This window comes from Mytilus edulis, chromosome 8, assembly GCF_963676685.1.
Source record: "Mytilus edulis chromosome 8, xbMytEdul2.2, whole genome shotgun sequence".
Classification (NCBI taxonomy): domain Eukaryota; kingdom Metazoa; phylum Mollusca; class Bivalvia; order Mytilida; family Mytilidae; genus Mytilus; species Mytilus edulis.
This window is the reverse complement of record NC_092351.1, coordinates 2,639,121-2,656,562: the sequence shown is the minus strand read 5'-3', so window position 1 is coordinate 2,656,562 and position 17,442 is coordinate 2,639,121. Positions and strand designations below refer to the sequence as shown.

General features: G+C 33.8%; 1 protein-coding gene across 2 annotated transcripts in view; it reads left to right on the top strand.

Moving 5' to 3' along the window:
* The window catches only part of LOC139484603 (histamine H3 receptor-like), a 39,224-nt gene extending 26,899 nt beyond the window's left edge, over nucleotides 1-12,325 (top strand). The window contains exons 1-3 of one of the 2 annotated variants that reach the window (XM_071268389.1): nucleotides 945-1,019; nucleotides 6,660-6,745; nucleotides 10,923-12,325. In XM_071268389.1, coding sequence (XP_071124490.1) covers nucleotides 10,933-12,033 — 1,101 coding nt within the window. In that variant the 5' untranslated portion in view covers nucleotides 945-1,019; nucleotides 6,660-6,745; nucleotides 10,923-10,932 and the 3' untranslated portion in view covers nucleotides 12,034-12,325. Of the gene's footprint in view, nucleotides 1-944; nucleotides 1,020-6,659; nucleotides 6,746-10,922 lie in introns of those variants that run through there. The other variant, XM_071268388.1, reaches the window with a different exon arrangement.
* The last annotated feature ends 5,117 nt before the right edge of the window (nucleotides 12,326-17,442 follow it).

Genomic DNA, 17,442 nt, shown 5'->3' with positions numbered 1-17,442 from the left:
ACATAATATTTTGATTAACTTAAAATAGTACTCAGTATTAATAGTTAAACGTTGTATACATTGTCGGGGAAAGTTGATAAAATCATATTGATTAAATGTGAGATCAAACGAGATACTGAAAAATTACAATCTGTTAAGTATCCTTCTGGACAAACCGGAAGTTCGTCAAAGTGGTGATCTGTATGAGGTCTTCTAATCATTAAAATATAACAGATACATGATAGCGAGTTAAGGTGCATCAAAGGGTATTAACAAAAATGATCGTTGGTTTTCTCCCTCACACTTTCATATTTTTCAATAATTTCTGTGAAGGTCGAACCGAAACCAAAACCCATGTTAAATCAAAGCAATTACATTCCAGATTGATATTACAACTTATGAATAAATGTAAAACAAAAAACAAAAAAAATAGAAAACGAATTTTTTAACAAACAACCACAAAGAGATGTCGGCTACAATATTAACATGTAGCAGCTTCTATTTCAGTGTTGGGTTTTAAAGTTTTAAACAACTCTATGACTGAATCCTTATCTCATTCGAGTCGTCAATTTTCTCTTTTTAAAAACTCTCACAATCAAAACTGGGTGTCGCTCTGATATTTTTTATTTGTACTAATCAGTTAAAGCACTGACAGCTATCATGGTAATACCTTGTTTCAGTGATACTGTAGATTTATTTACCACAGACTGATAGCTCTAACCCTCTCTCAAACATCAAATATAAAGTTAAAACATAATTCCTTTAACTTGTCCAATGGTTTTCTCAATTTATCATTGATTCCAGCTGATTTGATTTATATTGGATTTTCAAGTATTAATTCTAGTGGAATGATATCACGCACCTGAGGCCATGTGTAAACACTGGATGATTGTGTATTAACTTATTGCATAGCTGATCAAACCTTGCTACTGACATGGATGGTTAATTGTTTTAAATATTTATAGGATTTAAGGTTAACATTGTTGAAATAGAGAATAAGTCATGTTAATTGGGAAGAGTAATTAGTATGAAACAAACTTGTGAGTATAACTAGTTATTAGCAACGTTTTTATATTCCTTTTAAATTTAACACATGCTTCTGTAAAATAATGCTAAAATGATGGCTAGCATAAACAGGGTTAACATTTTCAAAGAAATATTTAAAAAAAAAATTATCAATGTGTTTCTGGTAAAGAGATGTAAAACAGCAACTGTTTTGTGCAAACGACAGAACACATTGAAACGTTAACAAACGCATTGTAGTACGTTATCTGCAATTTTCAAGGAAATACAAAAGTTGTAAAACCTTAGCTCAATTCAAAATCGTTCAATTCATCACTAAGCCTGAGAATAAATTATGAGGTAATCGGAGCATATGGGTTTATCTACATAGCATGTTGACAATAAGGCTTATTATATTAGAGAATTGTGACTTCTGAATCAATATAGTCCATCAGCTAGTTCTCAAAAGCGCGCTAGTTAAGGAGTTTGTGTTACACCCCAGGGTACCGCGATTTTTTTGAATAGAATTCAACTTTACTTTCTTATTGATAAAATACAAGGTGTTAGACTAAAAAAAAAAGTGTCCAAAAGAGGATTAAAAACGTCCCTTCCAATGGTCCCCTCATTTAGCAATCACGACTAAGTAATTTTTAATTAAAATTTTTAATATAAAGCGATTAAAAAAAATAAAGTATAGGTTTAAACAACTAAAACAGATACAAAACTATCATATTAAATGTAACTCGGAAGATTTTTTGTTTAAAAAAATGTGTTTTTACATTACAAACAATCCGATTTTTTGGGTTCAAATTAAGGCATATTTTCTCCTTTCATAAAGAAATTCGTTATACAATTACACGTTTTAGTTAATTAAACTTGAGAATTAATCATTATGCAATGTTTAAATCATTTGCAGTATTTACATATCGTTTAAAATATGAATTATTTAATAAAATAGATGTACGTGCAAATACTCGTGAAATACCGGAAATCATCAAATTACCGTCTTTGATTCAGTATACAACATGTACAATGTATTCACTCATAAGCATTATCAATTTGCAACTGAAAACAAACATTTAATTGTCGGTTTATGATGTTTTTGTGAGACAAATTATTTTATAGAGTGAATGTGTAACGAAATATTTATGAAAAAATTACAAATTAAGGTTTTTTTTTTTGCGTTCAGAAAATGTGCACTCTATCGAACTCAATAAAGGTGTGCTTGATAACATTTTGTGTTTTAGCTATGTAGTGATTGACTTAAGATTGTTAAGTCATTCAATCGACAAACATCGCTTTGAACGAACGTCAAATAGTCAGTTGTGGTATTTGGCAATACTTTTTACTTTCTTAGGTTTCTTAGAGATACAAAAAGAAATGGTTTTGTTGGTTTCAGTTTAAATAAAGATTCTGATAAACGTTGGTTGCTAAAATTATGCACATGAAAGAGCTTCAATATCCTTTAAATGTCGACATTTGGTAGGGATGGTTAACCTTGAAACATCCACCCAGAAAGAACTCAGAAAAACTCGAATAAAGCGAGACGAAACTGATGTGTTGAAATTGTTTCAGACACTGCAAAGCTGGCCAATTCCGACCATTATAACATCTGAGTAGTTATATGGCTTGTTCACGGGTTATGTTGCTTCTTCTAAACGCCTATGAAAAGGGGAAATTTGCTTCAGAAATTTTCATTACGGAACGGCTTATTCAAAAGTCAACCGATATCTTCAAAACACTCAAAAGAAATTAAAATCATTGCTTACATTTTAAAAAAAGAAAATAAAAGGCAAGCAGTTATTGGCTGATAAGAACAACAAAACATTGAGAACAGATAAAAAAAATGTCGACTGCTTGTCATAGCCCAGACAAGATAGTTGGTTATGCGATAGGTTCTCCAGTTTGAATTAGGTTCTCTTTCAATGTCTCTTGCAAACTTTGATGGTACACATGTAATGAAAAATTAAAATATGTCCTGTGTGGTCTTTTAGAAAAGGCTCATTCCTTAGGAAAGCATGTGGATATTTGATGACTTGGCAGTTATTCAAACCATTACTAGGATACCAAGCACTTTTGTTCGATTTGGCAATTATTATTTTAAAAACCATCCTTTTAGTTTCGAAAAGTGGTCCCGCATTGCTTTTGTCACTGATTATTATCCCACAATATTCATAAAGAAATTAGAACGGCAGGTCCTTGGGAGGGCACATCATTTTGATAAGTTCTAAACCATCACAATCGTGTTCTTGGGAATGGAAGAAATGTTTGTTAGTTGGGGGAAACAAAGTTGCTTTTGTTGAATTCTTTGGTTTTGCAAAGAGTAAACAATCTTATAATTTACACTTGAATGTATTGATTTATTTGTATCACATGGAAGTATGTGCCACAAAATATATGTTGAAAATGAAATAGCGTAGAATTGTTTTAGCTTATAATCGAACAGGAAGAAGCCGATAAAAAAATGTTTCTTAATGCAAAAACATGCAGCTGACAAAGGTTACGACTCCCTTGTCAAAAAAACCTTCTGACACTGATGTAGAAGTATTGGCTAACTATTTTCACAGTTGCATATCAATTCTAACATTGTAAGTTTGACAGATACCTCTTCCAAATGCAGATTATTAAATGTGCAATCAATGTGTGCGAAATTTGGTGAGAATGTTTGTAGAAAACTGCCAGGATTTCACGCCAATACAGGTTGTGATTCAGTAAGTGTTTTGTCTGGTCAAGAAAAAAAGCAAAGCATTCGGCTTTTTGACACGTTATGTGAAGTTTTCAGAAGGTATATTCCATCTTGTTGAAACCTTTGAATAGGTTGGTCTATATATGGCTAAGAAATTAAAAGTATTGATGAATAAAGATCAGAACGTTTTGAAATGCAAAAGATGCAATGTTAAAGCACATTAAACAAGCCAACTTTCAGACGAAGATTTGGAAATTTGCTCTTAAACACAACACTGGTCTGTTGCCAAACAACTATATGGTTGGATTGTTTAGAGCACTTTGATCAGTATCAATTTGCGAGACCAACCAGCGTTAGATGCTTTGATAATTCTGATGTGCTGTTCATGTAAAGCTGGTTGTGCAAAAAAAGATGTGCATGTGTTCAACAAGGTTTATCCTGAACAGATAGCTGTACGTTTATGGTCGAAAGCTTGTAGATATAAGCATTATCAAAATTAAATTGCTAACGATGACGACGAAGATGATGGAAATGATGATAATGATAATTCGGTAGATGCATGTGACCAAACTGATGATGATTCTATGGATTGACCTTCTGTGTGACCTTAAAATATGGTGATTCGATTGTTAAATTAAAAAAAAATAGAAATCTAGAAACCCTGACAGTTTTGTGTGTTTTAATATGTGATTTATTTCATGAATATGATGTATAAATTTGTGACAGAATCGTGCATTTCTGGTTGCTTATGTTTGTGTTTCTTACCTTTAAATTTTTTTTCAACAGCCTTTATATACTTTATGCTCTATGTTTCAATGTGAAAACATATACCATTTTGTCAAGAAAATTAGTACGTATGGCACTTTTCATTCAAAAACTTGACTTTTTGAAATTACCCTCCCCCTTTTATTCTTGGTCCTCTACGATTTAAAAATTAATTAAAAATTAGCCTGCGTTTTAATAAGATATGATATGTTCCATTTAATAAACAGTATAGTACTGAATACTTGATTATTTTTACATTTTTCTGTACCCTGCAAAGCAAATTGTTTGATATACCCTTAAATAAGTCCCCTTTTAACCCCTTTTGGACACTTTTTCAAAAGTCTAACACCTCTTAAAATATTCTTCAGATATTACTCTTTAAATTTATACCAAAAAAATGCGGTACCCTGGGGTGTAACACAGAACTGAATTTTTGCCCTACCAGCTGATGGACTAATAGGTTAACTTGGTAGTAATATATCAATGATTCTGTTATTCAATTACATTTTAAATATTCAGACAATGCAATTCATAAATTACTTCAATCTTATTACTCACAAACAGAGTAGGAGATCTCAAATAACTTCATTCTTAACAAGCTACTTGAATTAATGTTAATGAAAATGCAATGCAGTTATCAGGGACGGATCCGGATTCTGGAAAGGGGATGTAATTGTCTCCGATGGTTTAAATATCGACAAGTGTAACAGTAGCAAAATCTGAGGTGGAACGTAACAAAATACAAATGTATGGTATACTTAGACTTGGATAAAAAAGCGAACCGAAAATATGTAACACCATTTCTTTGTGTATATTACATCTTCTGACATCAGACTCGGACTTCTCTTGAACTGAATTTTAATGTGCGTATTGTTATGCGTTTACTTTTCTACATTGGCTAGAGGTAGGGGGAGGATTGAGATCTCACAAACATGTTTAACCCCGCCGCATTTTTGCGCCTGTCCCAAGTCAGGAGCCTCTGGCCTTTGTTAGTCTTGTATTATTTTAATTTTAGTTTCTTGTGTACAATTTGGAAATTAGTATGGCGTTCATTATCACTGAACTACATTGTAGTACATGTATCTCAATTTTATCAGTAACCGATTGTTTATATTTTTGTTATTATTTCTAATTTACGAAGCACTCGGATATTATTCCGCGTCTACCTTTAAAAGAATACGCACACATGTAATCAAAAGATGCGCGGAAATGTAATGGTATAGACCACTTTCGAGTTCATCCGTCACCGGAAAAAACTCATCAATTATGCACGCCTTTATTACGTCATTTACCAGATAGAGGGGATCGCCTGTATCCCTGCACTATTACCATTCATCAAGCGTCTTAGTGATCGTCATTGTACAACATAAACTAGAAATAAGGTTTGTTTTGTAAGTACTTAATCACAATCCCCTCTTGACAGCAGTGCTGACTGTCAATTATGAGAATTTAATTTGCCGAAAAATTCGTGCAATATAGCAATGTAGTTTTCCGACCACATGCTCAACATTGGAAAGGGAGTGAACATGCCCCTTAATGCACGAATGATGTTCACTAAAACCAGAGTTTTTGACGGAAATGCATCGAACTCGAAAGTTGTTTTTTTATAATGTCTAAATTTATGATGAACAATATTTGAATATTTTGTTATAATTTGTGTAAGTGCTATGTAAGTAGCGATGAACAGTCTAGTATGCTGACGATACCGGAAACATGTAATGAAAATGCGTTGTGATTCCTGTTATTCGATGATGGGTATCACATACAATGTAAGCGACGAGATTTGATTCATGTACGTATACACATGCATTTGCAATAAAGTTCTTAATATACATTGCGGCTTTAATACATGTACTTCGAGTCACGTAATGAAAATTAAACATGTATTGCAAACGAAAAATAGAATAAATATTCTATGCAAATTATAATCCTTTTAAAGTCTTCAATAATATTTGTCCCAGATGGTCTGAGATATTTCCGACTCCATAGAATAGCTTAATGTATTCTATTTTTGTAGTCAACATTGTTATTGAAATATTTCTATAACAATATTGGGTTTCATAGTTTTTAATTAGATACCATAATACAAGATACTAGAGAACTTAATTGGTGTCCAACTTATGTTTGTTTAAAGGTTGGGAATAAAAGGTAACAATTCTTTTGATATAAAGTATGTAAGTGTTTACTACCAACATCGTATGATTATGTTTATTTGAATTCTTTCTAGGAAATATGAAGAACTACATTTACTGTCAGACAACAGCGAAGTCACAGAGACGTTCTATGGATTGATACAGTAAGAGATTTTTAGTTGTAAGTATGATTATGTTATCATGTTTACATTTTTTTAAAAGAAATAATCTAAAGTTAAAAAATTCTGGTTGCAATAATCGGTTCTTCGCCTTTACAAACCAGACACTGAACGTAGAGTTTATCTAATTAGTCGAATGTTTTACCTTCAACAGTTATGCATCTGGAAGACTTTAAAGTTAATAAACAGTAATCTGTTCCGGTGGATTTTAAATCTGTTTATTTTCGTATAATTTAAATTTCAAAATCTTCATATGAATGTATGAAATAAAGATAACAAATCAATCAATCACCATATATTGTGTATTTCCATTTTATATTAAACAATCATAGAAATGTATCTCTGCATATTGACTATCTTCAAGTTGGTACACTCGTTACTCGTTTTAGCTGTCCTTTATACCGCAGTCCCACTAGGCCACGATCGCACTACGATCTGTGAAAAAATGCAAATTTTGATGATCGTAGTACGATCGTGTAGATCGCAGGAAGGTCGTATCACGGTCATGGTGAGGTCTTCAAGATCGTGATGAGCGTGGCCAACTTTGAACATGTTCAAAACAATCGTGGTGCGGTCGTGGCGAAATCAGGTCGTAGTAGAAGTGAGTGAGAGCGCACTTAGATCGTAGTAAGATCGCAAAGGTCGCTGTTCCATCGTAGCGAGAGCGTAGCGAAAGCGTGATTCTATTTGGAGAGACTGCGCTACGATCTCACAGCGACGTTATTACAGATCTGTACGACCTCACTACGACCATCACGTTCTCACCACGACCCAACTACGCTCCCACTACGACTATACCACGCTGTTCACTACCATAGTACGATTCTAGCACGCCCTTGTCGTCCTCATCACGCTCTTCTTACGACCTGACTACGTTCATACTACGACCATCATTGTCATTGACATTTTCATTTAAAAGATATTAAATCTCTTCAGGTTTTGTTAGTCTGTATGTAATTAGGATTTCTTGTCCATTTTCCCTAGCGGCTCAACCATGCTTCTCGTTTTATATAGATTATACCGTTGGTTTCCCCGTTTGAATGGTTTAACACTAGTAATTTTGGCGGCCATTTATAGCTTGTGCTTGTTGTTCAATGTGAGCTAAGGCTCTGTGTTGAAGGCCGTACCTTGGCCTATAATGGTTTACTTTTATAAAGTGTTACTAGGATGGAGAGTTGTTTCATTAGCACTCATACCACATCTTCCTATATCTATGACACCTCTGTGTCATTTCTGCTATCGTTCACTTAAAATCGTCATTTGAGCTTTATGGACCGGCAATAGATTGTTATTTAGGTTGGATTGGTCGGTCCGACATGCTTGACCAGGATTCGTTACTATCAGAGCTCCCTCTGCCTCTGCATCAGCCCCTACCACTACGCCCACGTGTTCTAGTAGATTCTGGTGGCATGACTGTATTGTTTCAGAGAATCTATGTATTAATCAGAAATAGAAGGAATGGAACTGTATTGATATGGAACACGATGTTGACGTTATTGATTAGAACGTAGTAAGATTGCGGTATGAACGTAGTATTATCATATACTTAGACTAAATAAAATATGATTTTTACTGTATGATAATAGCATTAAATTAACGTAAATTCCATATTTTTCGAATTGGTGCTTAGCGGGCTGATATGAAAAGTTTATCACATGCTTCGATTGTTATCACATGCCTTCCCGTAACGTTATCACATGGCATTCCGGTGATACTCGGCAAATTCCGGAAAATACACCCAAATGCTACGTTTTCAGTGAAAAACATTACGAAATAGTGTACAAAGCAATTATTTACTAAGTCTGATACTGAAAAGTATATTGTGTAAATTAATAAAAATAAAAAAACAACCAAATTATTAAATAAATGCATTCTTTATAAATTTCAAACATAATTTAGAAAGTTACTTTGAAAAGGTTGACTTTTTCAAACAGTGTTCATTATGTATATTGTTGGTTTTTTTTGGGGTCGAGTCGTCCATATTAAAAATGTGTTCTGCTCTGCTGAGGCATATGGTAGAAAGATTTGATATCGAATGTACTAAATTTGGGTCCGACGTCCTTGAACTTTTCAATCTTTGAACTTCTATTTGGGAACCACGTAAAAGGATCAATATATGAATTTGTTATTTTTCTCCATTGTTGAAGCATATGATAAAAAGATCATAACATGTCATTTTTCATATCGCATGTATTATCAGCCCTCGGTCAATATCAGCCCTCGAGCCATGCGGCTCTTGGGCTGATATTGAACCTAGGGCTGATAATACATGCGATATGAAAAATGCCATGTAATAATCTGATATAATCGTGGTAAGAACGTGATGTAATCGCAGTAGAAGCGTGGCAAGATCGTGTTGCAGTCGGATAACTCGTGGTTTGGTCGTAGTAAGAACGTGATGAGCGTAGAAAGATATTGATAAGCGTAGTGAGGTCGCAGAATAAGCGCTGTGAGAACATGGTATAATCGTAGCGGGATCATTGTAGAAGCGTAATGAGGGCGTAGTAGCATCGTGAAAGCAACGAAAATTTACATTTGCATGCCGCTCATACCACAACCTCACCACGATCCGAATTTATTTAAGATCGCGGCGAGCGTGGTGCGATCGTGGTCTAGTGGGACTGGGGTTTAAGATATCGTAGTGTTGTTTATATATATATCTTTGATACCATTTATATTATTTATTCACATAGTTTCCTAACCCTTGATATTTCTTCTTTTATTGAATAAAAGATAAAGCAATGTTGTCTGAGTCCAAAGGACGAGGACGTTGGCACCTACAGATCCCCATACGGCTCTCAACAATAAGGAGTAAACCCCCACATTTCCTTCTATTGATTACAGTTTTTTTTCTTTCCTGCTGATGAAAGATATACAACGATTAAACACAAGTCTAATGTTAAAATAAAACCTCTTTTTTTAAAAACAAGTATTTTTGTCCTCATTTTTTCGTGAAAATGTCTGTAAAAGACATAAACAATCCGCCTCTTGTATGTGTTACCTAACTGTTTTGCTTTCTCTTGGTCGTTGGGTTCTTGTCTCTTCGATATATATACCACATACATTATTTTATTTGTATTAATACACCATGACGGCATAAGCCAAAATGGGTTTATCTAATTTACACAAATGTATTATTGTCAAAGCTGAAACATAGCTTCCAAAAATTAAGGTGATGAAAGGGGTGTTCATGCAATTGACCATTGGTTATTGTAAAGCATGATGCATGCATGGTTAAGGCAGCTTTCGTAAAGTTAGAATCAGATTTGCGATAAATTCCGAAATTATAAATTTCTATCCTAGCTTTCTTCCATGTAAACGCTGTGACAATCTGTTTAGTGGCAACGTCTTCCTTTATGCTTACGCAAAACATACATTTATAATCTCATTCAGACAGACATAGTTCCTGTTATTTTAATGGAAACCTGGTGTAGATTGTCAAAAGATATAAGTTAACTCGTAAATTATAAATCTAATCGTTAAATTTTACATTCTAAATGGAAAGTGGATGAACAAGTCTGGGTATAACATGAAAAATACATCACCTTGACAAATATATATCAAACATACATAAACGTACTTTTTCATTGCTAGCTTACACAATTATGTTAAGGCGTATTTAAGGGATGCTTAGTGTGAAGAAGGAGAGGAAAACAAGATATGTATGTATACATTTATAGTTAGCAGACAAGTAAAAGATGGTTTAAGTAAACGTAAAAATTAAGGAGAAAGCTACTCGGTCAATCAAACACCATCGCTCGAAATCAGACAGACAAGTGAACTCTTTTTTAAAAGAACAATATATAATCAGATAACAACAATCCAACAGTGCATGTACATACACAAACAAATAACTATTTTTGGATTAATAGCAATACACATGACACTTACGCTTATAAAACAGTAATCTCACTTTCAGTGACACATTAACGTAGACAAATAACTGTGATCAACATTTGTAAACCGGCTTCGCTGCTTATATTTAACAGATTGACAATGTAGTTCAGTAAGTCAAAGGAGACTTCGGTGCTGTGTCAATGAGACATCAAGACAATGACTACATGTTAGACACAAAATATATTAAAAGATCACCAGCAGGATGATTTCCCCCTTTTTAAATTGTACAAGCAATATACATTTTATATAAAGTCATTGAAAACCCATATTATTATATTTCAGATCAGTAAACATGAATAATTCCACTGTTGGTACGGATGACGACGATAACCTTCCGACCTTTCCTATTTATGTGTATATCGTATTTGGTACAGTCGGCGGTCTGATAACAGTGTTCACAGTGCTTGGAAACCTCTTAACGGTGTTATCCTACATAAGAGACAACAAACTACATTCAGTGTATAACACGTATATATTAAACTTAGCTGTAGCAGATTTTATTCTTGGATTCGTGGTACTACCGATTTATATGGTCTACGAGATCGGACCAAGTTCTTTCTTTTTGGATTACTACCTCTGCAAAGCGTTTTATGTCATAGATTTTACAGTATGTGTAGAAGGCGTGTTCATGATGATTATTATAAGTTACGATCGTCTGATGCTTCTAAGATGTGGTATGTCGTATAATCAGATCGAGACAAAAAGAAAATGTTCAATAGTGATAGGGTTATCGTGGGTATTAGCCTTTCTGGTTTATGGACCATCTATAATATTTTGGGACATTTGGCAGGATAAGGACGACATTAATGTACCAGGAATGTGCGATGTACAATTCGCACACCATTCTGTTTTTACAACAACAACAGCATTCTTAGAATTTTTCATTCCTTTAATTCTACTCTCGGTTGTTGATATTTCCATTATAACTGAGCTACGAAAACGAACAAAATTTCGTATCACATCAATATTTAGAAAGAGTTTCAGACGTAGCAGCAAGTCAAAATCCGAATCAACGAAATCTAAATCTTCTTTGATATCAATCAGTGAATCTAAGGTGGATTCTGTAAAAAGCAAAGACTCCAAAAGGAAAGATAAGAAATGTCAAACTGATTATAGAAAGCGTAGAGAGAAGAAAGCTATGAAATCGTTAGGTTTATTGATGGCAGTGTTTTTTGTCACGTGGGCTCCTTATACCATTTATACAATTATCAAATCTGTACGGAAAGGAGACATCGAATTGCTGAGTTATGAAGCTTTAACGTGGTTTCTTTGGCTGAAGTCGGCTGTGAATCCGTTGTTGTATGCCTTCAACAGTAAACGATATAGACGGAACTTTAAGTTTTTCCTTTGCTGTTTCAAATCACTTCCCATTTTTAGGAAGAGCGAATTGTAAATGATAGGTGTAATAAAACTTGTATAAATGACCTCAAACATTTTAAAACGAATAAAACAGGAAGTTAATCGTTTAACTGTCGTCAACAAACTTGTTGTGTTGTATAAAATATTCGCCATAACGGAGGATCAACGAATACGCACATCTGCACGAGGAAGATGTATCATTAATTTTGATCACCCAAAGAAATAATTTTACACTCTGGGACACAAATTTCTTTAAAAAAGAGTTTATGACAACCTTTTAAAAAATATTTACATGTATTTCAATTAAAGACTAAGGCATAAACAAGGTAAAACGTCATCTTTCAATATTAAAGTTACTGATACCATAGTATTCCACCAAATTCAAAATATTTCGTATTCTAATATGACGAGCTTCTTTAGCTTTGTTAACAACACTGTGATAAAATTCTCGATACAATATACTTAGCACAGACTCAAAGATATACATAATAATGGCTGTTACAATATACTTCCAACGTAAATCTACATGTATTGGAACCTATTTGCAGACCCTTTGCCGATTTTATTGTTTTAAAAAGTGCAATTAAAAAAAGACAAAATAACTTTTATTCTTATTCGTATGCATAATAAAAAGAATTATCATATGTTTAGTAGTAAATACAGTAGTTTTGCATATTTGATAAATAGCCTGCTGTTCAATCCATATCGCGCAACTTTGATGCGCACCCTTTATCGCATACCCTTTATCACCACCCCTACCCTTTATCGCATACCCTTTATCACACCCCTATCACAGCCAAAACACCGGTAACTAATAAATGACAATTCATCAGTAGATAGTACTTCCTGGTGAGGATAGAGCTTGGCCTCTACGTAATATTTCACATGAAGAATACTACACATTTCTACAGGGAAATGTATATTTTAAATTGAGATTTTTTTTTATGACTAAGCAGGCTCTGAAGTTAACACCAGATGGATTTTATTGATTTCCACGCTACAGTAATTAATCATAGGCCTTTGAAGCAAGACAAAAGTAGAACTGAAGGTAACCCAGTGCTATGGATCAGAAAACAGTTCATATAATATAATACTCTCCTGTTGAAATATATGATAAAGCATATAATGCATGGCAAAATTCGTATCACATGCCGTATCACCCTCGACCAATATCATCCCTCGGGCCTAAAGGCCCTTGGGCTGATATTGGTGTCTCGGGATGATACGACATATGATACGGATTTTGCCATGTATTATTCTCTATGTAATGCACAAGAGCTCGGGGAAATCAACAAAATAAAAATAAAATAAAATTCCGTCTATTAATCTATCTTGCGCATTTAAGTCAATGTCGAAGGTTATTGAGAATTTGTCATGGCAAAACAATGTCATGATCCTTAAACTTGACAACATCGGTTATATTGCCAGATGAACATGATAAAAGAAAAGCATGATTACGCTTGACGAATTAAACCATAAGTGGAGTTTTCTATCCAGCTATTTACGACAATTATAAAGCGAAGACGTTAGGAATGTTTCAAGTATATTTTTTCTTAGCATTTATAGATTAAATGAGAGACGGAATGTATCAAAAAATATTTAAACCTACAGTTCTAAGACAATAAAACTGAAAAATCGTGATAAAAAATAAAAATGACATAAATACAAAGAAAGTTAAAACGACACAACATAAATAACTTTAAAATTCATATGGTTGCTTTACTACATTGCATATCAATGGCACTTACCTCACACATTATTTATAGGAAATGTTTGATTTACTTCAAGCTGTTATGTTTAAACAAGTAAAGTCTGCCTCCGGGTTCGGGATTTTCTCGATGCTCTGAAGACATATAAGTGGCCTTTGGATGTTTTTTTTGTCAGGTTGGCGTCTCTTTGACATCATCACCGTTTCTTTTCTTTATTTCTTTTTATGATTAATTATTTCAATATATTATAACATTCAACATATATACAAGTCATATAAACAAAAGAACTGCATATTGTTAAACTGCACATAAAAAATGCAACAGCGATATGAATTCCACATGGAACACACAATTTGTTGTATATGGACAGAAAGCTCCTAAGTAATTTACAGCAATATATTATGGAGACATGCACATTATTGAAAATGTTCCTGGCCATGTAGCTTGATACGACTTTGCTGTTGAAGATCATGTACTAATCTTGTATGGTTTGCATCACTTGGTTGCATTCATTCTCTTTGGTGTATTAAGTAAAAGAAAACACAAAAAAGTCATATTTTAGTCATCAAATTAAAATGTTTTCTATCATTCCATTTGAAAATGATTTTTTTTTCAAGTGTTACATTTTTATCAAGTACTAAACTAAAGGAAAATAGTTTTAACAGCCACACCAACCACTCTCAGAAGTATGTAAACATATATACACATATTATTAAATAAACCATCGCCTCATGTTGAGACATTTACCTCGAATTTGACAACAGCAGTAATCTCAGTACCAGAATCTGGTACAAAAGGGTGGCGAAAGATACCAGAGGGACAGTCAAGCGCATAGATCGAAAGTAAACTGACAACGTAATGGCTCTAAAAGAAAAAGACACACAAGACAAATAATAGTACATTAGACACAACATAGAAATCTAAAGACTAAGCAACACGAATACAACCAAAAACTAGGAGTGATCTAATGTGCTCATGAAGGGCAGATCCTGCTCCAATGTGGCACTCGTCTTGTTTAAACTAGAAGATTTTAATTTCAAAATTATAGATTTGCCTACTAGTAATTAGTAACAATACTCCAATTTCATTCGAGTATGGAGTACACGTTTATTTCACAACTTATAAGATATTCAAGAGTTTGCAGCTGCTTCTCGGAATTTGTAAACCTCTTATTGCCTGGATAAAATAAATGAACCTTGGTTTGCCAAAGAACGTCTCTTGTTGTTTCGAAAGAAAAAGCATCTGAAAGGTCCGTTGCTTAATAGATATATACTCAGTGAATTCTTCACAAACAATACAGGATAGTTTTGAGTGACAGATTCTAGGTGCTACACATGTGTTCACTTTTTCACATTTTTTATCTTCTTGATATAATGTTCCCTATAGTAGTATGATTTTAGACGTGACAGTGTATTTGTGCATCCTGCTACATCGGGTGTTGGGTTTTGGCATTCTTGATGCAGTTTGGTCCAAAGGTACAATTTTGAAGTATTGTTTTCATTTTGTTTACCCTTGAAACTTATTTTTCTTAATTTGCACTTTATCGAGGAAGCATATAAGAATACATAATATAAACAAAAAAACTGACAAAATCAACTTTAAAAACTATAAAACCAGTTTTAACTCACCATTCTATTTACCTTGGAGTTAAGTATTTGTGTTCAATATGTCTTGTCAATTATTGAGATTTATAAAGCTTAGTTAAACAATTAAGTCTATACAGAAGGCTGTGTTTAAACAACCCTCTAGAAATAATACCATTGATCAATAATTTAACATAAGATATTTCGAGAAGTAGTTCTATCTAATTTAGACATATAGTTATTAAATAGTTTGTCATTTCAATAATGTTTTCTTTAATTCCCGTTTAGACATAATAGTCCGGCGGCTACAAGCATATTTCAGACGAATTGTGCACATCCTGCTACAAGCATGAAATTTGGCATAGACCTTCTGCAACTATTACTCTTTTATTTCAGATAGGGAGGCATTTGAAAAAAATGTCACACTTCCGGTAAAATCCAAAATGGCGGACATCATACTTAAATCAGCCCTATATCGAAGGCTAGTATGTACAAAGGTGTTATTATCATGCTACTAACATAATATTTGGTACCAACCTTTTTTATATACTACTGTTGGATATATAAAATAGATAAGATGCATGTCTTCAAAAACCCTACTTCCGGTAAAATCCAACATGGCGGATATAGTACTAGAATAAGCTTATTTTTAGGGAGGGTAATTGAAATGTGTTTTAATGTATTGCTACTATCATTACATTGGGCAGGAACCTTTCTTTTGTGCTTCTCGTGGATACAATGTATAAGACATCTCTTTAAAAACCTCATTTCCGGTAATATCCAAAATGGCGGACATAGACCTATCAATTTTCTATTTTAAATACAACATTTTTCAAAATGTAAAGAAAATGTTTTTGTTGGGTTTTTTTTTGCTTGTCATTAAACTATTGGTTTTAAGCTCCTCAAAACCCCTAATTTTATTCAATTGTAAATTGTTAAATCACACTTCCGGTAAAAAAACCAATATGGTGTAAATTTCAAAGATGAGTCTGAGATAGATTGGTTAAAACAAAATGAAATTACTGAAGTACTAAAATTACTACTAAATTACTACTATTTGGCTAAAAATATATGTTTATTCACAGTCACCACCACATGCAAACACAGCAGTGCACGGGAGACCCGATTTTCCACATTAACAACGACCGCGACATCCTCTGTATCTGTATATGTATGCATACGTTGTCTATGCCAATTCTGACTTTAATATAACGGTGTGAGAGAGCGCCACCGATTTATTGACGAAGCGTTAGAGCAGATTTGACGTTCTCTACGCTTGATGCACGCACTACAGTATCGTCTAGCTGATTCGACGCGATTTCTGTCTTTACAAAGAATGAGTTTGAGTATTGTGGTGTTTTGCTGAGTGGAATGTCAAAACACTTAGAGTGATTCTTTACTTGCTTTTCCACAATATTTGTTGCGTGGTATTCTTTGAACTTCTTGGCAGTTATGTTTCTCATAGGACGTCCTTTTTGAGAAATTCTTCTGGTTCAATAGCGGGAATGAGCACCTAAACCACTTTGTACATAAATATCAACTTCTAGCTTGTTCGTCTTGCAATTGTTTTGAGGTCTTGTAGTTCCAGTTGGGCAAGCATATTGGAGACACATCCGTCCTCTCTTGACTTGTTATCTATGGTGATAAATCTTGCCGCTTGTCGTTGTATCCTTTCTAGCTTATTTATGTTTGTAACCGTGTAGGGGTCCCATACTATGGATCCATATTCCATCTTTGATCAACGAGCGAGATGTAAGCTGCTTTTTGCAATCTTGTGGGCAGTATTTCAAGTTTCTTCTTTGAAAGCCTAGTGTTGAATTTGCTTTCTTTGCCACTTTAATATGTGGGTGGTCCATTTGAGGTCTTCCGAAATTTGTAGGCCTATGTACGGGTTATATTTGACTTGTTGTAGTATGTGTCAATTTAAACTGTAGATTTTATGGCTTTTTTTCTGATGCTTAGGATGTAGCATTTTTTTGGCATTGAACCGCATTCCCCAGTACATCCACAATGTACAAGCTTCTGACAAAATGATGAGGCATTAGAAAGAGTAATTTAAAAGTTATCCTCTTTGTCCCTTCGCACCTGCCTTAGTATATTGCACGTTTTACATGCTGGAAAAAACTAGACCAAGTTGAAAGAATACCCTCC